This window comes from Zonotrichia leucophrys, chromosome 7, assembly GCF_028769735.1.
Source record: "Zonotrichia leucophrys gambelii isolate GWCS_2022_RI chromosome 7, RI_Zleu_2.0, whole genome shotgun sequence".
Taxonomy (NCBI): domain Eukaryota; kingdom Metazoa; phylum Chordata; class Aves; order Passeriformes; family Passerellidae; genus Zonotrichia; species Zonotrichia leucophrys.
This window is the reverse complement of record NC_088177.1, coordinates 26,296,127-26,322,528: the sequence shown is the minus strand read 5'-3', so window position 1 is coordinate 26,322,528 and position 26,402 is coordinate 26,296,127. Positions and strand designations below refer to the sequence as shown.

Here is a 26,402-nt window from a genome sequence, read left to right as displayed (position 1 = left end):
GGTGTCTTTTTCTTATCCTGCTAGTTGCAGAAGAAAGGCGTGTTCGCCTGTTGAGACATCGCGTTTTCTATAAACTCCCACCCTCCAGACATTGCATAAAGCTCTTTATACCCTGCGGCCCCGGAACCAGCATGAGGGAATCAGGCACTGCTCCAGGCCCTGCAGCCACAGGCTGCCTCTGCCCCTCCTTCCACACTTTGCAGGATCGCCGAGATGCTTCCAAGAGCCTGCACTTTGCTGACTTCGTATCAGAGTCCATTGGTGCTCTATTTCATGTGCTTATCTGTTTGGAGTAGTTCTGGGAATTGCAGGTGGCAAGTGAAGTATGTCACTGGTTTTAGTGTCCCAAAGGCATGCTCCAAATAAGAAAAAGTATTTTTGATAACTCTGAAAAAAATCCAACATATATTCACCAGTGCAGAGGTAAAGCTTAGAACTTAGTAGTCCACACACAAATACTATGAAAGGAAACTGTAGGGATGAAACTTACTTTTGCACTTTCTTAGCAGATAAAATCAGTTTGGTAAAGTGCTTTGGCTGTGAATTCTCAAGATTATCACCTAGAGACATGCTCCTTTCATTCTAACTCTCCAACAGTGTGTGCAACACACAAAGAAATATCTCCTTGTGTTTTACTGCGGCCATTTCAGGAACCATATACCCACTAATAAGGGAAGAGCAGTATGTAGGATCACAGGGAAAAGATAAAGACTAACTTCAGGCTGGAATGCAGCCCCGGTAAAAAGGACAAACATTTTGGAGGCTTTGCTTCAGGATCAGAAGCATCATGTATAAAATGTGTGAAGTTAAATAATTTTTTATATTAGTCAAAAATAGTCTTTCATGCAGGAAATTTAGTTATGCCTAGATGTACTTTCACACATACACACACACATCAACAGTGACTACTGTGCATACATATCATGGGAGAAAGATGGGTCTATCTGTGTTCCAGGAGGCTCTGTCAGCTTAATTTTAATGACACCACCTTTATAAATACCACATATCTTCTGCATTAGCATCACACCATGCTCATTATACTGCAATGGCTGTTTGCTGATGCTGCAAAAGAACTTAAGCAATATTTCCAACCTAAACTCTTCTTCTTTTAGCCATGGATTGCAAGTTCAATAAAGGGGTAGAGGTGCCTCTATTGTCCCTGCAGAAGTTGCTCGGGAACATGTTGCTGCTTATTAGCAGACTGTGATTTCTCTCCAGGTCCTGTAGGACGCTAATCCCTCTAAACCTTTCCGTAAAGGCTTTCTATCTATCAAGATAGTAAAGAGGGGGGGGTGGGGAGAGAAGATGTGGAGCATAGGCTTTTGCAAGGTTGTGATTTATGCAGGTTCAGGGCTGTTTGGTGTAGTGGTACGACACAGCACCGGGGTCAAGCCACAAGAAACACTGGGGGCAGATCAGAATATTCAATTAGCTTCCTGGCACCTCTGAATCACAAAGAGAGGATAAGATCTCTCCATCACAAGATCCAGAGCTGCCGGGGGAGGGGGAGACATGCCCTCTTCAAATCTCCCTCCTCCCTCCCACCCTCTCTCCTTTCACTGTTGGGGAATAGTGCCTGAAACATTCCTTTCTGCACGGAAGGTCTTTTCCTATTGTTGTTTTCTTTGTGTTTCAGTGTTGCCAACTTACTGGAATTCTTGTCGTGGTTTCACAGCAAGGCTCAGGCTGACCAAACGGAACCAGCTGCGTTTGTGTATGGGGCCGCTGCTGCTTTAATCTCCCAGCAAGGCCGATGGGGAGGGAACGAAGGGATCCTCGGAGGGGAGCAAGCAGATCTGCTCTCTACGGATGGGTGCCTGCAAAGCCAACACAGACTGACCGTACTTAATTAGAGGAGGAATTGTTTAAAGCAGTTCACACCCCAGCAACACGCAGAGAGGGCAAACAGTGCTTGGGAGCTGCACCCCCAGGCTGGGAGCTATGTGTATTATTCTGTCACTGTATGCTTGAAGTGACCTGGATGCAAGCTTTGGGAGGCACCCACCTGTTTCAGTCCCTCACAGCTGGCAGCCAGAAGTGCTCCTGCCCCATTCACCATCACCATTTCTACTCATCTGTATTTGCCACAGGTGACAGGCTAGAAGGAGTCTCCAACAGGAATGGTGGCACTGCTGTTGACAGTGAGCTGAGATGGTGGGTCACACCCTTCCCAGCCATTATTCTTTGCACTCACAAGACAGAATTTTCATTTAGAGACATATAAACTGATATGCCCAGATATGCTACTGCTGAACAATAATAATAATAATAATAATAATAATAATAATAATAATAATAATAATAATAATAATAATAATAATAATAATAATAATAATAATGGGCCAGCACAAACCAATGCTTTTTACTTCATCTAAAATTTTCTCCTCTCACTTTACCATGGCACCTCATCATTCAAGTAAAGGGACCCTGTCCTGCTGGACACCATTAAATGGGACTTCTTCAAGACTAGAGACATCAAGATCAGAATAAAAACTCCTCAAGGCTTTCCCATAACTACACCCAAAATTGCTCACGTGGGTGCAAAACATCTCTTTCTCTCATCTTTCTGTTGACTGTTCCTGTTGGCAACTTGTGATTTCTTATTGAACCAGACCTAGGGATTTTTGGTTGATCATACATGTTTAAGAAGATGCAGACTATGTCTGTTAGAAGGTTAGAGGGAGAAAACATAGGCAATGCTGCTGTTCATTGAACTCTACTTTTGGTTCAAAATACAGTTTGGGATGTCTTTGCTTTTCTGGTTTTTAGTGTAAGCAAGAACTCAGAAAAGCAGTTCAAGGTGTAATTTAGAACTAACAATGACACTGCTTACTTATTAAGGATATCTGCTAAGCAAGGAAGTTAAAAATTAAAAGGCTTCATTTTTGACCAGGGTTCAGTCTAAATTAATGTCCAAACTCATGCAGTTCTTCACAGACAGAGAGAAATACCAGGGTTGATGTACGACTAGATAAAGATAGAAAGCTGATGGTTAAGGAAAGTAAAAAAAATGTATATATATTCACTATAGGAAAATGTGGGTCAGATCTATAAATTTGTCTCTTCTGAACTTCTCGGAGCTAGGACAGTTAAGAGAGGCTAAGGATCTGCCCAGTGCATTATCCAATAAAGCTGTAATTGCCATTGGCATTCAGTAATCTTGTGGTCAATCTGTCCTTGGATAAACCCAGGTGTTTCCACATAGAAAACATTTTCAGTTACAAGCTGTGTTTCCAATTTCACATTTAAAGTTTAATCATTAAATCCTATGCTTCTACCATGACAAGCTTTTTTTGTTATTTTTGGGCAATCGTGCTAAAGCAAGGCTACATTTTAAACATACTAAAGCTGTGCTCATTTTTTGGGAGAACACTGGTAATGACAAGTCATATAAATCTAAACTAAACTTGGTCTCTCTGCCTGGGTAATAATATAAGTACCCAACAGCAGCAATTAACTCTTCAGATTTCATCCATCTTTGCTATTCTACAATCTAAAGTGTCCCATTTCCTTAACTGAACCTTAGTTTTATAGTAAGCAACAATGTGTGTGTTTGAGTGTGTTAGAGGCTTCCTTTCTTAACAGGCTATTAATGGCAGGATGGGCTCTTCTGAGATACTATTTTTGAGACATTTCCTTCACCTAAGGTCCACTTCAGTTTTCATCAAAGACATCAGACTTCAGGGAGAGCAGATTAAGCTGTTTTCATGGGGATCCACAGTAACAATGTGTATTTGGACTTCACCACTTATTTTTTCCAAATACACGAGTTGTGAGTAGAAGTTTCCTTAAAAGGTCCTCTTTTAGGCAACATGCACCTTGTACAAAGGACCAGTACTAATTTCAACTCTGCAACACATGAAAAATCCCAGACAAACAGACAATAGCCCCAGCTTCATCAAGCTTCTCATATAAGCCACATCACATTTCACAGTATCTAAAATGATGGAAATTATTTGCCAGGGAAGTATTTTCTTCCAAGAATTTAAAGAAAAAAAAAAAAAAAAAAAAAAACCCACCAAACAAAAAAACCACCCCACAACAACAACACAAAAAACATCACCTAATCTCAAACTAAGAAGAAGAGAGCCTTAGTTGGTATAATACCCAAAACTCTAATGCATATTTGTAACTAAAGCACAGATTTCCAGAAGACTGGACCAAAAGTGGGTCTCCAGACCACATGAATGTGAGAAACATTAAGCTGAGGAGATGTGAATTGGTCCAGAACAGAAATCACAGAGTCAGAATTGCACAATGCAGCTGGCACTGTGGCCAAAAGTTTTCTCAAGGTCTTCTGGTTAGTGAAATATTACAACTTCTCTTTCAACCTGGCATTATATTACTGCATTCTGGAACAAGAAGCAGGAACATGGGAACTTTTTTGGTAATTGCCACTGAACAAGTGAGACTAGCAGAAAGACAGTCAGTAAAGGAGCTTCCAAAACACTCCAGCTATATTTCATCTGCAGAAATGGGCCTGTGGGGGAGTTTAACAGTAACTATGTAGAGATGAGAGAGAGAGGTTTTTTTATTCACCTGGAAGGAAGAAGAAAGTGGAGAAAGATTAAACAGATTGCAGTTATTCTATCCAGTTGTCCTTTGGTCAGCACAGTCTGGTCCACCCTGGAAGTCCCTGTGCCCTATCCTGGAGACACAGTCACCAAGTAAGGGCAAGTATGCTCTACCTCAGCTGCACCTCTAACTGCCAAACATCTTGGTACTTGCCTTACTGCAAACAGATTTCTTTGGAAGTTTCTCTGTCTCTAAAGAACAAAGTCCCCATTTTTGCTCCAATCCACTGGCCCTTCAGTGCCATTCTGCCCTGCAAGGAAGCAACAAATGGGATTTGTACTTGAAAAGGAATGGGAGGTAGAGAAGCATTTGTAAATGACTTATGATATAAAAACTTTATAGGGAATTCACAAGGAAAATAGGATAGGCTGGAATAACTCTGAATCTCCCTTACTCTTTTCATTGGTTTACTTTCCTATTAATAACAGATATTAGGTCTGTTCAGGACAAACATGGGAGTCATACTAAAAATGGTTAGGTATCATTCCTCCAACAGCTAGGATGAAATGCTTGAGAGATCACAAAAGCAGTCAATCAAAAGACCCAAGATAAATAATAAGACTTCAGTAGTATTAATAAGAATTCCAGGCCAAACCCAGGGTAATAACAGCAAACAAATGAGAACATGGTGTAGCAGTACAGGGATTGCAGTTGACAGATTCTCACAGTTTTGGTATGTATTTCAGAAGACTACTGCTTACTTATTAAAAAAAGTTGAAAACATGGCCTAACTCTGAATTTTCTAAACAAGCCTCCACACTTAGTGAAGGAGAGAACTAGACATCAATAGGCCTATTAAACACCATCTAAGAACAAAGTCACTGAGTGTATGGTGAAAGTATAGCTACCCCACAACACCCTGAGAATGAAAACCACTGATTTGTATACAGAGATATTTGTAGTATAAATATATTTTTATGTTAAATTAAATGGAAAAAACATGAAGAAAATCAGCCAAAGATAAGCCACACTGTAGCAATTCTTAACTGATTGTCAAGGAACAATACCCAAAATATTTGGTTTGAAAATAGCACCTGATTCAGTCAACCTGCAAAGCTACTTTGACAAGAAGAGACCAAACTCATGAATGCATGAGGTCAAAAGGATTACAATAATTAAAAAAACCTAACCTCTCTCCTCCTTGGGGGACTTGTTCACAGGAATGAGATATAGGACAGTTCAGTGAGCACAAACTTTGGTAAGCAGGGCGACTGGCTTGACTAGTCTACCCTTCCCCCTTCTCCACTTTCCCTCAGAGCTGCAGCACAGCCACTGCCAGTCCCTTTTGTCCCCTCAGTCAGCAGCCCTTAGGGGAATGGTGGCTATGCTCCCTTCACAGCACAGCCCCAAATGCACCACAGAGCAGCAAGGGGCAGCGGGGACACCACAGCCTCACTGCGCTGCACTGCTCTGCCACAGTCTCAGCAGCTTGTACTGGGCAGGAGGAGCAGGGTACAAGCCTGGAGAAGCTCCCTCCACCTGAGCTACCACAAAAAGAGTATATAATGGTAGTTTTATAATCACTTCACAGAATACAAAATTGTGAGGTAGAAGTTTGCCATCAAAAATAGCTTGATGGTGTGATTTGTACTTTGCAAGATAGCTAATTGAATTTCTCCTTCCTTTCAGCAAAAATTTTGCATTCAGTAGTTATTATTGTATAATCCAGTTTCAAAATTTAATATATTTCCTAACTAGGATTCATCTAAAGACCTTGAAACAGTAAAGGCTACCTCCTGTTGCTTTACTATTTTGAATACATGGTGATCAGCATTATGAAGGAGAACTCAAAAGCCACAGGGAAGTTACTTTTCTAGTAAGAAAAGGAACTTCAAGAAATTTCAGATATGCGACACTTGAGTTTCTAGTACAGCTGCACAGTAGCATAAGCTGAAGAGCATATTCAAGAAACTGAAACACATTCTTGACTCCTTTTGCCTAAGTTCTTGCTGGAACAGTAGTCTGTGAGTTCTAGAAATATGTATGAGAACAGCTGAGCAATATACCCATTGTAATTACCAGCGTCTTAAAATGCATTGGAGGGGCTGTTTATTGTTTGGTGGCTTTTTTCTCTAAGAGAAATAATTGTGCTAAAGTGTCATTGTAAGCCAGAGCCAGAAGCTATTAAAAGGAAATAGGAAGTTACATACCATATCCCCTAGTACTAAAACTTCTTTGTTCCTTAAGAGCAACTTTAAATACTTAGCCTTCTAGAAAAACTGAAGCTATGTCACTTTGTGTCAGACACTTTAAGAGATACTAATGAAAATTCCCTCGGTCCCCATAATCCTCTGTGGCTGATTAGGTACAGTAGAAGAAGTTGTTTCATTAATTTGAAGACCATTAGCTTGAGCCCTCATATTGACCTGAAAGTAATGTTTTATTCATATTGTAGTGTTGTAGTCAAAACTCCAGAAATAATTAAAAGGACAAGTCTCAAACCTTGGACCTTTGATTTATGAAGCTGGATACCCAGTTAATTATTGCATGATGAAAAAAGCGGATTGGGAGCCAGCAGTCTTGATATATTATCATTGCCATCTTCCTTTGAAAAACTAATGGGTAATCAAATACATATCACTAAGAATGTCCTCAAAACACAAACATCACAATTATTTCCACGGGTCACAGTTAAAAACCTTCCTTCTAAATTTAAAAAAATAAAATAGACATTAGGTTAAATTCAGACTTCGGAGGCAAAAGTCCAAAGTTCAATAGTTTCAGTTAAGATTCATCAGCAGTCAGTGAACAGCTACCCATAGCCATCATTCAAATAAAACACAAGATGCCTGGATCTACTACAGGAACAAAACAGAGCATTTTTTAATAAAAGATGACAAAAACCTATGACTGACTTTAGAAATTAGGTTTATAGTTTTCCTAGATATAAGTAGGAACTCACTGTAGTCAACAATCAGTTTTTCCAGTCAACCTTTTAAATAATCAGTCCCCTGAATTTTTATTAGCTGTAGTTTGAGTGGTGTTCAAGGTTTGATACATTTTGAATGTAATGAAATAATTCAGCCTGAAGTGCAAAGGCACATACATATGAATGGTAGTTTTTAAAAAAAAAGTTGATAAAAATTTGTCATCATCCAACAGGCAGGCAGTGATATTAAGAAATACTGAAATAAAGACCAGCAAATAGAATGGATCTGCTGATCCATCTTTACCTTTTCCAGTAGAAGTATATCTCACTCTCTTTATATCCGGCAAAGAAATGCAGTGAAAATTCAAGACAAAGATTTATGCCATCTGTAATCAACATAGGCATCCCACACCATCCTTGCAGGATGATTTAGTCATATCTGTTCCTTTATGCTCCTCATTGCCAAGAGTCACTGTGGATTCCATTTTTCCTGGGATTTGACAAGTCTCGTGAGTGTGGCAATACATTATCTTCAGATTAGCTTTTTAATATTTTAAATCAAGTGAGGTAAGTGAGCTTCAATGAAACTTACAGAACATATGCAAAATATGCGAAACTCTTCTCATGTTTTACTGTCAATCAACTTTTCCATGTCATCAGACAACAACTGCTTCAAATATTGAAACACTGATAACAGTCAGCAGAGATTCAGATAATATATCATGTTAGTGTCAGCACTCTTCCATTTCTGAACAAAGTATTTTTAATAAAAGAGAATATTAAACCCAAATTTTGCTCTCAGAGCTACAGCACCAATAACCATTTACTGCTCTCTAAAAGGATATCATGGTCTTCCCTTTATTTCTGTGGCTGTACATGTACTTATTCCAGTATGGATCACATATTCTACATTGCTCTTTCCTTCTCCTTCATTCCCAATATATTTTGGTCTTCCTAATATTTCAGTGCAGATTAAGTTACAAGACAGAGCAAAGAGGAATGCAAGCCAAAACCAATATAATCAATATATGCTGAAGTCCTTACTATTCCTCTTACAGCAAAACAATTGCTTTGTATGTGAACTGATGTATTGATCAAGTTGCGCTAGGAGATACAAGGTCAGATTCACAACTGTGAAACTGCTCATTTGAACTAACTCACCAGTATAAGAAAAACCATACAAAATGAATATAGTTTAAGATCAGCAGAGCAAATCTTACTGCAGCACACCATCAGAATACCAGAAAGAGATGAAGGTGTAACACCACAACCTCCATATTTTCCTACTTCACAGGGATCCCTGGAAACTATGTATGAGATAGAACATTTCATTGACTACTTACTATGCCTGTGATGCTTAAATCTCCATAAACCAGGATTAGGAAGGGACAAAAGGTACTTTAAAGACACCTGTCATTATCTCACACTCATCCTGAGTTAAACACAGTGAAAGACCTGGGATTTGCGGGCAGTTTTCCATTTTTGTTTGACCTTTAGGTTTTAACAGTATAAGGTTATATTAGAACAAAGCTATGCAAAATATCATTCTCACTGGGATCCAGCTAAGGGCTAGAATAAAAGAATAAAGAAATAAAAAATAAAAACATGTCAGAAATTACTGATTTCCACAGGGACACAATTGCACTCCATACCCTCAATCATATGCTGCAGGAGGTGCCCTTTTTTTTCCCTCCATAGCAAAAGGTAGCTTCTCATGGGTCACATTCCCAAATCATCCCTTCTCATGTTTCATTATTTCTAAATATAGAAGGAATAAGGATATTTCAAATATTTTTTTTCATTAAAACCTACCATCTAGGAGCCTAATCATCTAAGCAATTTGAATACACTAAATATTGGTTTGGTGGGCTTACCCTAGAAGATATTTAAATATCTCCTCTTAGTTTTAATGCCATTTTGATCTTTATGTCTTCATTCCCCTATCTGCAAAACAAAGCAGAGATCATAACTCCTGTCACTTGTTTTCTTAAACCAAAATAATAACCATTAGTGAGGAGGATCAGAGGTAAAGTTTTCCAGTGAACATAATTTACATTTTCAGACTACTTGAGTTTGCAGCTTAAGTCAGTTTAAACTAAGAGTCAGTTTAAATAAGCCAAAACTAAATTCAACAACAAGAAACCTCTCAGATTTTGGGTTGCAGCTCTTTTAGTATTTGATTTACACAATTTTCCATAGAGGATGAATGAATCAAAGGAGACAACAGAATCCTTTCTATCAAGTCAAATGCAACATCAAAAAAGAGCTCAGTTGCACTCACACATTTGCCAAAATGAGCTCTATTTTCTTTGAATTTGCATTTGTGCACGTTAGAAGCAGACTCAAATTCTGCAGCTAGAGTCTGCTCTTTTTCTCAGCAAATTTCTTCAGGTGAAAAGTGGGAGATGGTTGGAAGGGAGCCTGGTTCTTTTAATCTTATCTGAGCAGTCCTGAAAGGAGTTGCAGCTGAAGATAAGGGGTGTGGAGTCACATGCCTCTCTCCCTTGGAGTTTGTATTGTGTTATGGGGACTGATCCCATTTCTGCAGTCCCAATTTGAAGCTACTGCAGTTCCAGTATCTTTACAGGAGATGTTCCTAATATGCACAATGAAGAGAACTAGGCATAATTATAACATTTAATTGGGGCAGTAAAATTAGAACTACCATCTACTGCCATTGCAATGCCATGTTTAAAAAAAAAAAAAAGAGCCATGCTTTGCCTTTGAAGTGATCTTTACTTGGGCTGTCCCTGGCTAAAAGGGTTTAAGGGGAGGAGGTGAACTTTTTCCTCATCTCTGAGGTGACATTTAACAGACCTGGGAAACAGACATCAGCTGTGATGGTCTACTCAGGAAGGGCTATGCCATGAATGACTTCTAAAAGCAAATAAAATAGTAATGTATTCAGTATATTTAAAATCTCATTCTTTGACAAAGGACTTCTTCCCTCGTGACTTTATCTTCTTCTAGATAGTAACTGTTACCAGCAGGACTGAGATGGACCAAATACTTGACACAGCGAAGACTGTAGCAAAAAACACAATACTCAAAGAATGCTACTTCAAAATCCTTGTAAACTGCAAATTCCTCCTGCTTGTATTTGACAGAATAACTCTGAACTATGTACAACATGCTTCATAATACACAATGATTAGAACCAGGAGCAAGCATTTACATTTGAGGCAACATCACTTTTTTTCCCCCTCAAATTATTTTAAAATCCTTCCACTAGAGCTGCATATATTTAGAGTGGGGTAAGAAGTTCAACTCCAGGCTAGAATTCTTAAGAGGTTCTCAAGCCAAGGAAGCAAAAAGATCCAAGATCCACTGTTTTGCACCACAGCACAAGTAACAGGCAGGTTGTTTGTGTGAGTGGTTGCTGCTTTGCCTAGGTCAGGCCCCATGACCATACAGAAAAAAAAAGTACTGCTGTTTGCCAACCTTACTTCATCATCCATCATCTCCCAGTTCCCAGTTCCAGCTTAGAACCATCATCCCAGGACTCAGCAACCTCTACAGGCATGTGGTAGTTGTTGTTGCATAACTCATGGAAGCGAGTTTTGAAGCACACTTTGAGCAGTTCTGTCCCACAGCGCTCCCAGCATCTCTAATGTCTACAAACCACTGTGAAATAATTAAAGGTCCTCCACAAAAAAAAGGTCACTAATCTGTAAATTAAATTGAGTTCCCATATCCACATAAAAAACTGCCTAGAACAGAAAAAATGTAGTGAAGATGCTTCAGGATCCTGCTCACAGGCACGAGGCCTTTCAATGTTCTCATATGCAGCTAGCATGTATTTGATGTTCTCAGCTCAACATATCATCTCAAGAATTTAAGAAATACAAAACTAAGAAGTTGCTTAACTTTAACCAGAAGGAACATTCCTTCCCAGTTATGAGATTTCATCAGCCCTACGACCTCACTCTTGAAAACTTTTATCAGGGAAAAAAGGTTTCCTGAAAATGTGAGCAATGAATGCAGTTAACTAAAAGAAGCAGAGAAAGAGCAGACTGTTAGGCTACCTTTGGATCCAGAAAAAGACAGAAAAGATGAGCTTGTAATCTGCTCACTTTAGATAGCTTCTTAAATGATTTTCATTTAACTAGTATTATATTTTTGCACATTCCTTTTAATTTGGTTACTCTGTTCTGAAGGTCTTCATACTCTGAGATGATCCAAAACAGAACTCATTTTAACCACTAAAACATTACAGAATATTGTCACAAATAGAGTGCAGCAAAACTAATTTACTATTTGATGCTCTGTAAGTAATGTTTTTATTTCCCTGTCCATCAGGTGAAGATATGGTTAACATAAGGAAATGCAATATAGACTTAGACATTTATTGTGTATGCAGTATCCAAAGCTCACTAAAAAACACCTTTGTGAAGAGAGTGTAGAAATCTATTGTTCAAAAATCCACTTTATTTTCCACAGTACAGAAAAACTGAAGATTTTCAAGAGGTTTTCAGAAAAGAAGGCTGAAGGTCTGTCACATTATAATAACAATAAAAAGGTCTAAGTTCTTATAAAAAGGAAAAGTACATGCAAAGGGCAACAATATCCTAAGCAGCCTAGGTTACCTAACACACTCTCTCTGCCATTGCAATAGGTGACACTTTCATACAAGAGATCTTTTCCATGTCTCCCTTCATCTCTACTTCAAGGACCCCTCTGGCAGCCCACGCCACATTACAGGCCAGGCAGAAGGATAAATCAGCTATTCCCCTCCTGATATTTCTCATCCATAGATAGTACACAATGCCCAAGCAGACCAACTATAAAAATACCCACCATGTTTTAGTCTCTTTTTGAACCAAAGTGGCTATAGTGATAGCACAGTGACTCCTACATTACATAAATTTCCTGAAGTTTAAAAGAAAGCTGTTAGCTGTAGTACTGATATTAATAGCCTTGCTCTATCAGTCATCTCTCAGCTACCTTGTGCAGCCAGCAACAACCACACAACCTTCAAACGTGAATCAGGGCTGACACCCCGTGGACATATCTTGTAACTGATTTGTTTGGTTTTTTCAACCTGACTTTTTAAAAACTGAAATTCCATATTGAAATTTTACTCCAGACCTCCAGGACCATTCTGAAAAACATTTGAAAAGATTCCGTTGTTCAAAAATATTTTTAAGACAAAAATAAATCAGCTGAAAACTCGCATTATGTATAAAATTACCTGTTTTCTTAAGAGTCTCTAAGAAGTCAGATGTTTTGTAGCACTACACACAAGCATTTAACAAGTTAAGAATCCTGCAAGCTTAAAAAATCTAGAGAATCTAGTCCCACCTCTATAATTGTTACAGTTAATATATGATAATACCAAAACTAGAGTAGGAGGATGTTTTGAGCGCCTTCTTAACCACCTTCTACTAAAAAGCATAATTCAGCAGGCTTGGTGCTACACATATTTAAGTATAAAGATGATTAAACACTGCCCACTGCCATCAGTTATACCTGTTTTACATTCAGTAATAATTGCATGTCTTTAAGCTCTTAGCTCACCAAACCATACTACAGACTCCCTCAGATAATGCATGCCTACACATAAAAACCTATGGACTGTGCTACAGGTGCACCAAAAGGAAAGAGCTGTTTGAACACCACAAAAATTAATAGATAAGATTTCACCCTAACACAACTCCACACAAATGCATTTACATTCTACAAGTTTTCATTTAGAAATCATGCAATAGTTTGCATTGGAAGGGACCTTTAAAAGTCCCCTAGTCCGACCCCCCTGCAGTGCAAAGGGACACCTTCAACCAGATCAGGTTGTTCAAAGCTCCATCCAATCTCCTTTGAATGTCTCCAGGCATGACACCTCTACCACCTCTCTGAACAATCTGGCCCAGTGTTTTATCATCCTCATTGCAAAGAACATCTTCCTTATAGCTGATCTAACCATTACCCCTTGTCCCATTCCAACAAGCCCTGCTAAAAAGTCTATGCCCATTCTCCTCATAGGTCCTCTCAAGTATTGGAAGGCCACCATGAGGTCTCCCTTGAGCCTGCTGTTCTCCAGACTGAACAACCTCAACTCTCTCAGCCTTTAAGCATATACTTACACATTCCTTTTTTAAAAGCTCTGAACGAGGTAGAGGTTTACTAGTTTATGAGTGTGAAGACCTACCTCTGCCTCCACTAGCACAGCATTTCACCACAAGCAAATGCTGCTAAATAGGGCTGATGTTTCATTGAGGGCTCTCTGAGGGGTTTGTGAAGAGCTGTAGATACTCACTGACATGGAGATACCTACCAGCATTCATGATGACCTGTAAATAATGGCACCAATTCTCTCAGGAGCAGCAGAACAGCTGCATCCCCAGGGCAGGGGGAACAAGGAGTGCCAAATGGGACAGCAGAGCTGGGCTTCTAATCCCACTGCCCACAGCAAGGGACGTGGGCTGGGAGCAGCCCCTGGCCCAGCTTATCAGGCACCAGTACAGGACAGGACAGGACAGGACAGTATGGGACACCAGCGTACCCAGACAAGGCTGTGGCAGAGCCAGTGACCCACCTGCCCTCGCACCACTGTGGGCAAGGCTGGTGGCCTCAGGCTGAGCTGAAATGGTGCCGGGGTGGGGGTGTCAGCTGAGGCTGGTCAGGATCACTAAAGGCTCTGAGAGCTAGTTTACAAGCACAATTACTGCTCTCAGCTCAGAGGTTAATGTGTATTACAAACAGCTTAAAAATAGGTCAAAAGATCAAATTCTAATATTTATGCAAGTTTAGAGTTATAATGACAACAATGGTTGTCAGATAAATGCGTGCCTCTTTACAACTCTATAAATAATCACGTCTCTGAAAGAAAAAATCTCTTCCCAGCATGAAAAGGATCACAACTTTAGAACTGTATGGAACATGACTTTTTCTACTAAAACTCTGTCATTTGCTAATATGGAATAACACATACAGCAACATGCTTAAACTACCTGATTATATTTCCATCAGAGTTATTCTGCTTAAAATTATTGGAAAATATCTTCTCAAAATGTGCTAGATGACTTTAATGCATCTGCTATTTATTGCACCTTCCTAAAAAATATATTAGTTTCTACTCCTTAAAAATGTAATTACTGTATTTTAAAAAGAGTTTTGTACTGATAATTACAGTTTCATTATTTTACAAGTTCAAGTCAGGTAGGTTTTTGTTTCTTCTGGACACTTTGGTCACGTACTGACATGTACAATATAATGAAATAAATACTCTTGAAATACCATTACACCATGATGCAGTCAGGTTAAATGGTCAAGACTATCCTGAGGCCATGAAACACCAGAAAAGTTTGTGTGAAGTGTGTGTATTTTTAACAGTTGACAGCAGACTTGATATGTGAATTATTCACACTGAAGTAGCAAAAAAGTGAAAAAATATTTCAGGTACATCATGTCAAACTCTTTGGGAAAAAAATTACCATCAGAGCAGAGGAAAATCAAAGGCATGGTCTGTCTGCCTCATGCTGCTCCCACAAACTGGCCTCCCTGGTGGTTCAGCATTCCTTTAGCATGTGGAAATATTCAGGTGGTATTTTGCCAGCTATGCTGCCTCATGATTACTCCATATCCAGTGATGTTGCAGGCTTGCAGGGACAGCTGAAGGGCTAGTCAGGACTCTCTCACATTCTAGTGGCATGATATCATGCTAGAAGACACTAGTTACTCTATCTTATGAGAAATTACTCTAGGCTTCTCAATAATGTATTGAAATTTGTTAAACAGTGGATGAAGGAGTGGCAGTTGAGCCAGACCAGGCTCAAGAGTCTGTGTAAAGGAGGTACCCACAGACAGATGGGAGGGGCAGACAAAGAAGAGAGCTCTGGGGAAGAAGTTTGGAACTGTCAGGCTTGCTGCTTCTTCTGCCCATTAGGAAGCAATAGTGAGGGCTGCTGCTGACCCAGGTCATGCTACACCACAGCAAGGGGCATCTAAGCCCCAGTTCTTCATTCAGTGTCCCTTCAAAGTGCCCTTGCAACCTCAGGGAGCTCTGAAGCTGTCATCACCTCTGCAATGGTAATGCCACCAACAAAGGGGTATAAATATCACCTTTTTTTTCCTTTCCTAAAAGTGCTTAAATACTCTCACTTGCAAAAATATCTTGCAGATCTTTCTTCATGATGCCTTTTCTCATGGTTCTAAAATGATAAGAAATTCCTTTTGATTGAATATAACCTATTTAGGTGTGATTTTAAATAGCTCTCATATACCCCTCTATTCCTTGAAAAAAAGTGTTAGACCTAATTTCAAAGATTTGAAATACTGGGATCAGACAGTTGACAACTCTTGGATTTCAAACAGTGATGGAAAAAATTCAGAGATCTGAAGATCTGGATATGCTGCTATATCTGTGATCTCAGTTTCAGTTGGTGCAACCATAATATAGCCTTATATTCATGTCAGCCTTTGACTCCTGCAAAGATTATCAGTCTTAATGTAGGAAGCATATATGAGGCAAAATATCTGGGCCCAACTTAGTCAACTAAGTACAGGAGTCTGTAGTGTCACCTCCCAGACATGTAAAAGATACTTAAAAATGTTTAAATATGAGTGGAATGGAAATGCAGTTAATTGTGTGCAGAAGCATCCAATGTCTCGATTCCTCAAGAAAAAATACAACACGTTTTTACTCCTTTACAAAAAAAAAAAATTCAGCAATAAATTTATAGCACTTAAATGACAGCATGAATGTTCCTTAGCAGAATAATGCCATTAAAATATTAAATAAGCACTTAGTAAAGTTTGTGGTATATGAGGCAAGAAGTCTTGCTGTTAATTTTTAGTTTTAAGAGTTATTTCAGATGTATCATTATATTACATTGGTATCATTCAGGTTTTGATAAGCTGTCACTGTAAGAATAGTGCAGGTATTGAGAACTTCCCAAGTTCAGAAGACTGCAAGTCTAGAAGTGTACTATGTTATGTCACACGGCTGGAATTTTGGACAGAATAATACCATGCAAACAGGTATAAAAATGTGGAGGCCTCACTAAGCTTTTAAAGTAGCACCTGGCCAAGATAAAAAGAGAAAAATTTGTCCTGAAGGTAAACATTATTCACCAATAAAAGGAAATAGCCTGAAGCCAGGAACTTGCTACTAAACATGCAAGCAGAATAGTTATTTAATTAAGAAAATATTTGCCAGCTATGTTTTTAGGTAGGGATTAGCAGTGACAATGCTAAGAATTTCAATGTTTTGATTATGGGAAGCATATAATCCCAACCATAAGTAACATGCTTTTTCTTACTAAAATTAGAACTTTTTCTCAGTAAGATTTAGGGGCTAGGTGAGATTTATTATACCTATTTCAGTTAAACACCATATAATTTGTGTTCCTAAATGGGAAGATATTGCCTTTTCATTCCTTGCCTTAATCAAAATCTGAATATGACAGTCTAAGCGCAGAAAGATCAAAGTGGCTGGAGAGAAATAAACATCAGTTCTTTCCAGCCCTGAAAGAAGATTCTTTCATACCTGTAATTGTGGCACAAATAGCTGTAGCTGAGTTCGTTTCAGCTTAGATAAGGACAAGCAGCCATACAATATGTAGGGTTGGATTCAGCCATCCTAGTTCACCAGTTTTGAACTAATTGCTGGCAAATGCAGAAAACAGAAGATGGGGTTAGAACCATGGCAAATGGTTTCAGCATCCAGCTGCATTGTCCTGCCAGTGGCTCTCATGTATCTAAACTGGAGCCAAAGCTGCATTCTTTCCCCACAATCTCCTGAGCTGCCTTGGCTGTGCCTGTGATAAGTGGGCTGAGTTGGCTGGACACTGAAGATGGAAAGGAGGACAGCAGTTAGCATTGGGTCCTCTTTGTGTGCCTGTTGGTGGAAAATGATGAGTCCACAGTAAAAGAAAAAAGATATTTCTGTGAAAAAAGCTACTTGTTTAATATGTTAATTTGGAATGCAAAGTTTTCTGAGGATCTTTGAAGAATTAGGTGACAAGCTGCAATCACTGCTAAAAGAGATAGCCTTCAGGATCCTTAGCTACCCAGCTTAGATTTTGAAGGCATCATACTATGTGTCAGTTATTGTTCCCTATTACAGTCTTTAAAAGGAAATATGGGACAAAGACAAATCTCCAGAAACTGAAACTGGCTTTCTGATTGGCCTGCCTTATTTGACCACCTCATGCTGCAGAGTTTCACCAGGAACTGAAATTTCAGTTGGCCAAGTTCATGGGACAGTAAATACCTTTTTAGTTCAGTAGTTAACAGTAATAGCTCATTATGAGAAGATCCTTTTAGGTTTGAAAGGGATCCTACAGCCATCAGGTGCCAAGAAGATGTTGACAACATGATGCCCATTACAAAAAGCTGCCGAGTCAGGCATGAGAGATGTGCAAAAGTATGAGGGTGAAGTGTGGATAGTAGTGATGGGAGAAGAGAGCGAACAGCACAGGGCTGGTGTGTAGGGAAGCGTGCTGGGCTAAGAACAGCCCTCTTCCATTCATGTCCCAGTTACGGATGAGCATTTTCGTGTAAAAGGCTGTGAGGGCTGAACTAGAATGTATCTGCATAGCCTCGGGGGCAGGAGAGGAGTGGGTGGCCGCGGAGGAGGGGAGCCAGGATTGCTGTTCTCTGCCTTACTCCTTTCTGCTGGCCCCTCCTGACAGATGACACCGATTCTCACACGAGCTTGCAGCCCGGTTTCTCCCTCCTTTCCTCACAGAGCACCCGTCACAGGGAGGGCAAAGCAGCTGCCAGCGAGCCCCGAGCAGCATCCTGCATCCCTGCACAGCCTTTGGCTTAGGAGCATTGAGGTAAGGACCCCCTGCCCTCTCTGCCTGTGTCTGTGGGCACAGGAATTCCCCCCCTAAACTATCAGGAGCCAAGAAACGCTGCAGTCAAGGCTCTGTTAGGGAATTTTATGAGTCAGGTGACTTTTGCTCAATCCTGGGAGGTTGATTCTTGCCATCAAACTGCCCTTTTGGTATGCACTGTAGCTACCTGGGGAGTCTGCAGGGAGATGGCAATGAAACCAAAGTGCAGCAGGAATGATTTATCAGACCCTGAGCAGCCTGTGAGCTACTCTGGGTGTGCATGTGAGGCCAGGACATGCCCAGGTCCTCAGGATTGCACAGCAGGTTCATTCATGCCTTGACAGCACCCTCAGGCCATGCCTGTTCTCCATAGGACTGTTTAGCCCAGGGGACTGGGACAGCAGGGAGAAATTTGCACAGTCATCAGTTCTTAAGTAAGAGAGCAGGGAAAAACTGAGGTTTGCCTCAGTACTCCTTCTCCCCATGCCAGCCATGGAAAAAGCCGGTTTAGAAAAAAACACCTCTGTGAATTACACTTGGGGCTCACAGTGCATCCACATGGGTACAGCCATGGATGGTAAAAACGATACCAGGCAATGAGAGAGAACTGAAGTGCGTTTGTAAAAGTCTGTCTCCAGTGTGGAGAGATGTATGTGCTAGAACGATATGTACAATGCTTGAAAAAATTCCAGTATGTCTCTATTTATTATTTATAGTGTGGTTTTGAAAAGATTTTACCCAAAGAAAGCAAAATCACCTTGTTTTTAGGGATGATAGTTTAAAATACAAGACTGCTAAGCAACCTGTTGAAGCAAAATTGTTGAATCATGTTTTATCATCCTTGTACTGCTGTGCTTCTGTATTTGTGTTGTTTAGGAAACAAACCAATGATGTTCCTCAGATTCTGGTGGCTTTTGTGGATACTTGAACATCATGAGTTTTTAGCAGAAAATCTCAGGGAAGAGAAGATATATGGATTGAGAAGATCAAAACCTAAATACATTCTGTCAAATATTGTAGAAAAATATCCCAGCTCAAGTGATCAAGGTGAATATTGTAATTTTAAAACAGGTGTGATTTTAAACATTATTTGGATTCTGGACTATATGGTTAAATTGCCTTCTAGATGCTTATAATCAGTCAGGTTTGCCTCATTCTACATTTGCATATACCTAACCTTTGCACTTTTATCTTTTTACTCACATCTTTTCACTCCCATCTTTTCCCTCCCTTTTCGTGTATTTCAGAAAAGGAGACAGCATCTGTATTTCGTTATGATGTGGCTGAGAGCCTCTTACTGTCATAAGAATAATAGCCCATATAACTATTTTCATAGAATTGATGTCATCAGTAGTTCAGAAAATTAATACTCTACAGATCCTGCTTTTAGAAATTTTTGTCACTGGATGCGAGTGTTAGTACTAGGGACAGTACTAACATTCACTCACTCAAAATCCAGCTCTGTCAAATCACATTCCAGTGTCTTGTTCAGTAAGCCTCATCTTCTTATACATGACTTCCAGCTATGTTGGTAGGGTACAGTGAAATACCAGGCAAGATGACAGAATGAAATTTCAAAACCACTACAACATTTCTCATTTCATACTATATCAACACACCTTCAGGTTTTTATTCCTTGGGACATCTGTTTTGGAGCAAATCCCTCAGCCTCTATCAGCTCTATCTTCATGAAGGGCTCACACTTGTGAACATAGATGTCATCAAAAGTTTCCACAATTCCAGTGCCATTATTCAACCCTAAGATACATGTAAGGGTAGAATGAGATTTAGTATGAAGTCACTCCACTCACCTACATACCTATTTATTCTAGATGATGATTGCATTCTGGAAATTGCCTTTTTACTGGACAGCTCCGAAAGTGCTAAGGACTACAATCATGAACAACAGAAAAGATTTGTACTGCAAACAGTAGACAGAATGAAAAGTCTGCAGCTTAGTTCTGGACGTACCCTGCGCTGGAGGATGGCCCTACTTCAGTACAGCAGCACTGTTTTCATAGAGCAAACTTTCCATGACTGGAAAGGTCCTGAAGCATTCAAATCCCACATTGCTCCCATCACCCACATAGGCCATGGCACCTACACAACTTATGCTATAACGAATCTTACCCAGCTCTACATGTCTGAAGGGACTGTGGGTAGTGTCAAAGTAGCCGTGCTTTTCACTGATGGAGTGGATCATCCAAGAAACCCAGACATTTTTGCAGCTGCAGCTGATGCTAAACACCAAGGAATTGTATTTTTCACAATGGGAATGACCAGAGTGGCTGAGGAGGTCAGCAATGCTGCCAAGCTCCGGCTCCTGGCCAGTGTCCCAGCATCCCGGTTCGTTTTCAACCTCCAGGAGAAAGGAACTGTGGAGAAGGTTCTCAAAGAAATGGTATGTAGGAGAAAGAATTTGAAATAGTGTTAGGAACATATGTAAATCTTATATCCAATATTTTGAAAATACATTTCTTCAATATACCATTGAAGAAACTTGTACATTTTACATTTTAAAGTAGCCCAATTATTAATGAGATCACTGTGCCAAAATAAAGGTTTCCTTTCTCTTCCCACCATTCAGATCTTCTCATTCAAAAGATTTGACACTGCAAACTGAATTAGATTTAAACATTATTTTTATCTTTGTTTTTCCGCCTAAGAAAGGTATTTCAAATCTCTTGTCTTAAAAAACCCTTTTTTTTTTTTTACATCTTAGTGCTTTAGTCTGTAGCAAGTAGGAAAGTGAAGCTGCCTTTTGTATGAGAAAAAGATGCAGCTCTTGTAGAAGTGAAAATAAATTTGCAGACCATGGAGATAGCTCAATTTAGACAAAATTTGAACTTTGTGATAGAACATCTTTAAATTTCCATGGAAAATCTACCACATAATCAAGAGGAAATACGTAAATTGAGCTTGAAGCTTTGTTTGGATGTTTTTCTTCTCCATTTAAACTTTATATATAAAAAATATTCCCTGCCAAGTATAGAGAATATACCCATATTCTAGCCTATAACCCTGGTGACACAAGCTGTGGATGGAGTCCTTATCTGAGCATGCACAGAGCTTTAAACTAGAATTATGAATAACAATCAGGAGACTTCTGCAATGAAATTGATTCCAAAGTGATCCCACACAAGCCTTGAAATTGCACCTGTGTTGGCTTTCCTGTCTCCCTGTCCTTCACTTCGTTTGCATTGGTTCACTGAGGAGCGCACTTCCCCATCTTCTCTGGTACTTTCCCTTTTTCCTGTGTCACAGTAAGCACCTCTCAAGGAACAAAACATCTCTTTATTTTACCTCTTCTAAACAGGCAGTCATCCTCAGGTGCCTTCTTTCAATAGCATGGCTGCTGTTTGGTTTAAATAATGGCTTTGTCACAACTATACCTGCATGCATTGTAGAGAATTGTAGAGATCTGTATTGCATTGCTGCTCATCAACACATTTATGTCCTCTCAAGAGACTGCAGTAGTTGTGGAAAATGGGAGGATTTCATTGCATGTGGGTGTCTCAGCTCTACAGATCATCTCAAAAATAACAGCTAAATCGATGATGATAACTTTATGTGATCATTGGCAAAGCCAAATCTTTTCTAGGGTGTACTTTCTGTTCTCATTTTGTGTGTGCTTAACAGTATGAATACAAGAGCTTCTCATTTTCCAAGTGTAGAACATTCATCCTTGACTCCTACTAAAAAGCTGCTTCTATTCAGCAGTTTGTAAACAATGCAGTTTGTGGATGCATTGTTCCCATATATCTAGCTAACCTGTTTACTATTGTAATTTTAGAATATGGAGAGTCAATTATTTCAGTCAACAATCTATAAAAACAATTGAAAATATTTAGATTATTTTTTTTGAGTGGAGAGATTGCTAGAATGTTTCTTAGAAATTGAAATTTAATTGTTAGTCAATATATTAATTGTATAATTTAATTAGCTATAATTTAATTGCTGAATCTATTTATTGTCACATCTTGCAGTATCTTTTCTGTAGAGTTGGATTGAGACTTTAAGTTTCTAATGTTGTTTTCAATATCTGTCTTTACAGAAAGACCTGTCTGAGGAAGAGGTAAATCTTTTAAGTTTTTGGGCTTTCTTTTCCTGTGTAGACTTACTGCTTAATATATATATTTACAATTTTATGGAAATATAATTCAGGAAAACTGATAGCTCAGGAAGCTGGTTAAATGCTGAGTCTAATGAAATTGTCTTCAAGTTAAACATGTTTTTGAATTTGCAGGACAGAGCTTTAATTTGCTATCCTAAGGTAATTTACTATTATATTTAGTAATTAATAATTTATTCATTTCCTAACTACAAATATAATTTGCTAACCTAAAGGACCTTCAAAGAAAAAGAAACAATGTGTGAGTATTCTGGCTAGCAAGAATTTTGACATACATCTTGAAATGTCCTGTGACAGACTCAGTGAAAAATAAAACATGATGCAGAGCTGAAGACAGGGCAGTTCTAACCCTTAACCCTCTTCCTATGTGAGAGGGTTTGAAAAGGGTAAGATGTCAAAGCTCCACCACTGCCTTCTTCCAGTTTGTCCATGCTGCGTCACCCTGACTGCAGGCATTGATAGGTCTGGGCTGGCATTTTGTGGGGAATAAAGTTAGTTTTCCTTTTAAAGATGTTAAGGATATTTAAGACACAGTTATCAGACAAAAAATGTTCTCCTAAGCAGCACAAGCAAACTGCTAAATAGTATGAGTGTTCACAAAACTTTGAAACATTTAATTTTTTACTCATTTCCACTGACATGTTGATTTTTCTCCATCAATATAGAAGGAGTAAGACAGTCAATGTTAGCCTTGGAAAACATATTGTCACTAATTTAGATATTCAGATAAGAATGATTTTTCAACCCTTCAGTTCTAGACATCTTCAAGATGAGCAGAGGTTTAATAAATAACTAAACTGAAAAATAAAATTACATTCCTTATCTCTCCTTCAAAAATAAATCCAGTATCTGTGATAACTCTGTCATGATCTTAAAGATTCAAAAAGATCTTGAAAATCCCATAAATACATACCATAATGAGGTTTCACTGCAACACCTGATGGCAGAGAGAACAGAAGAGAAAGAAGGATTATTAAGAATTATAATTAATTGCATTAACTAAAAGTATACATCCATACAAACTTTGTTTATAGATCTACCTAGAGCTAAACTATAAACTATCCTGCATACAATGGGATTAAGTAAAGGGATGTAAGATGCTTTTTTACTTCATCTTCTTGGCTATGTCTACCATGCCTAGTAATGAAAACAAAACAGACAAAGCACACCCATAAACTGACCTTATGAAGAGTTTGGAGGTAAAGCCATTATCAAGATGACTGAAATTTTAGGAGTAGGAATGATACACAATTTTGGATGGAGTGCAGGAGGCCACATTCTGGATGAGTAGTAAACTGATCGTTAAAAGATTTCTGTAAAACATGTAAATACAATTTATGGTCATTCCAGGTGTATTTAAACTAGCCATACAGTAACTTAAAGGAAATGTCTGTGTGTTTTCTATCTCTTCCATTTGAATGTGCTGATTTGTACTATTTTCACCCAAAGTGTCCCCAGGTTGACACATGTAACTGTGAGAAGGGGGAAAGAGGCCTTCCTGGTCCTGCTGTAAGTAGCTGTCACTCAAATAACTGATCTACAGTATAAGTTCAAATGTTATTCACTGTTAAAAATTTTAAAAGAAATTGTTTGAACCCAAATCCTGAGGCCACAGAAGTTCCAGGGTCAATGCACATTCCTCCATGAAGATGTTCCAGCAGCAGGAAGTGCACAGAGCCCTGAGACTGCCATGGGACACTCCCTCGGGGTGGGGACAGACAGGAGGATGAGCAGCGATGTGTGGTGAGGCTCTCCTGCGAGCCACAGCAGTATGAAAGGCTGAAAGGAACACCTTTCCTCTTGCAATCACACAAGACCAGCTGGATCTAACTAGCCTCAAATCTAACATTAATATCCAAAAAGCTCTTTGAAAACAAGAGAGAGAGCAAAATACTGAAGCATCAGGAACAGCTGAGACAAGAATAAAGTGGACTGGACTTCTTCCAGAATAGTCTAGGGGTTTGCTTCACACAAGGCTTGGTGATCTAAACTGCAGGGCTTACATTTCAAAAACAACCAAATGATCTGCTATTATATCTCTGACATTGAACTAGAAGCACTATTGTACCTTTCAGCCCTTGCTCAAGGTGAAGGGACAGTGTCAGAGCTTGAAAGAGAACCCTAGATTGGCCCATCTCATCCTTTTGACCTGAATATCCTACACATACACAAACAGAAAGACACCTGGGTTTATGCAGCACAGTACAATGCACTTTAATACAAAATGTACCCTCTACTGTGTGCAAACAGTAGTTTTGTTTGGGTTAATATCTGCTGTCTTTACTTGGAAAGTGCAGGTATTGCTTCCACAGAAGCATACTCCCCAAAGAGTTGAGAAGAAAACAAAAGCATCCACTTAGCAAGCTGGGTAGTCACAAAAACAGCTGATCACCTCTTTTCTTCAGAGAAGAAGTGAACAAACTAGTTTTGAACAAACAAAAGAGAAACATGACTGCCTATTGAGTTGGTCCTGCTGTTCCCAGATATTCAATTTCAATTATAATAAAATTCAGAGATTTTGAGAAATAAATCTATAGAAGGCAAATATCTTAAGTTTGAGAAAAACAGCATATATATTGTAAAACAAAATTATGTTTACTAACATATATCATAAGAATTGTATTTTGTTTGTTTCAGGGTAAAAAGGGTCGCACTGGGGACGATGGAGCTCCAGGCCTGAAAGGAGCAAAGGTGATTGGTTTTTCACATTTAGGAGAAAGATTTGTCTTGTCCTTATTTCACTGATCATGATGTTGAATTATTCATAGGGGGACCCAGGTCTTAATGGAATCCCAGGACGAGATGGAATAGAGGTAAAAAAATACTTTTTTTCCCCTTCTTCTCCAGTGAGCAGTGTTCCTTTGAGGAAAAATACTACTTTTTTTTCTTATTGTGATAAGAGCAAATTCCAATTCTGGTTTACCATCTAATGATTCATTAACATTAATGAAAACATTCTCATTGCTTTATGAAAAGGAATAATTCTTTCTTATATGTGCAATCTAGAAAATACTCTCCAATAATACATAGTACCTCCAAAACATTGACATGTTTTGATGTGATAATCTAAGAATATTACAGAAATTTATACTCTGCCTGCATCATTCTGAGTTTATTTAGATTTGACAAATAAAGGACCCTGTGTAGAATAGCAGTGAAAAATTTGAATGAAATATTTATAGGAAGTAAGTGTAGGACAAGTCTCTTAGTGCATAATTCTGAATGTATTCACCTTTGAATTCCTCTACTTTATGCTTTCTTATTTATTCAGTACATCCTCTTTAATTAGTGTCTTTTTCTTGTTTTCTTATTTTTGCATGTTTTTCACTAAGGTGGAAATATCAACTCTACTTGATCTGCTTTTACAACACCAGAATCCCAGTCTAAAATGATACATTCATACAATGCATTTACCCAGACAACAGCGTCTACCATGACTAAAAGGCACCGTACTTCGAATCATATTGCCATGTTAATCAGAGTCATCTTTTCTATTTGAAATGCTATTTTTCTGAAGAGAGTAGAATATTAAGGAATACTCATGTTCCTACTTTTGGGTTATATATTGTCACAATCTGCTTTGCTTTTTTGTTTTCCCAGGGGAAATCTGGATATAAAGGAGAGAAGGTATGTCTTTTAGTCAGAAATGATGCCTGCATCTTTGTGGTTATTTATTATATATAGAGCTGTATTTAATTTAAATACTAGTAAGGAACAATAACATCATTTTAGCCACTGCTCCACAAGCTGTAATAGAAGATGTAATTTTTCCTCAGTGAACTTGCAGCACAATTGCTATATTATGTCCTGAATAGAATAACATTTAGGTTTTCAACTAAAGCACCTGGAGAATAAGGATGATATGCCAATGAAACTCATAAGTATTTATTCCTATTCCTTTCCAGGGTGAAAGAGGTGAATGTGGAATCCCAGGAATAAAAGGAGAAAGAGTAAGTAGCCACAAAGTTGTTATTTTTCCAAGAAATACAGTTAAACCACCAAAACAATTAGAATTCCCTGAATAGCAACCATGATGATAGATTTAAGG

The 26,402-nt window shown here is 38.8% G+C and overlaps 1 protein-coding gene across 1 annotated transcript in view; it reads left to right on the top strand.

Annotated features, from left to right (window-relative positions):
- Positions 1-19,112: 19,112 nt before the first annotated feature.
- LOC135450646 (collagen alpha-1(XXVIII) chain-like) overlaps positions 19,113-26,402 on the top strand; it is a 34,083-nt gene continuing 26,793 nt past the window's right edge. Inside the window, exons 1-8 of the mRNA XM_064719024.1 lie at positions 19,113-19,269; positions 20,055-20,623; positions 22,277-22,297; positions 23,804-23,863; positions 24,992-25,045; positions 25,123-25,167; positions 25,955-25,981; positions 26,260-26,304. Coding sequence (XP_064575094.1) covers positions 19,113-19,269; positions 20,055-20,623; positions 22,277-22,297; positions 23,804-23,863; positions 24,992-25,045; positions 25,123-25,167; positions 25,955-25,981; positions 26,260-26,304 — 978 coding nt within the window. The remainder of the gene's footprint in view (positions 19,270-20,054; positions 20,624-22,276; positions 22,298-23,803; positions 23,864-24,991; positions 25,046-25,122; positions 25,168-25,954; positions 25,982-26,259; positions 26,305-26,402) is intronic.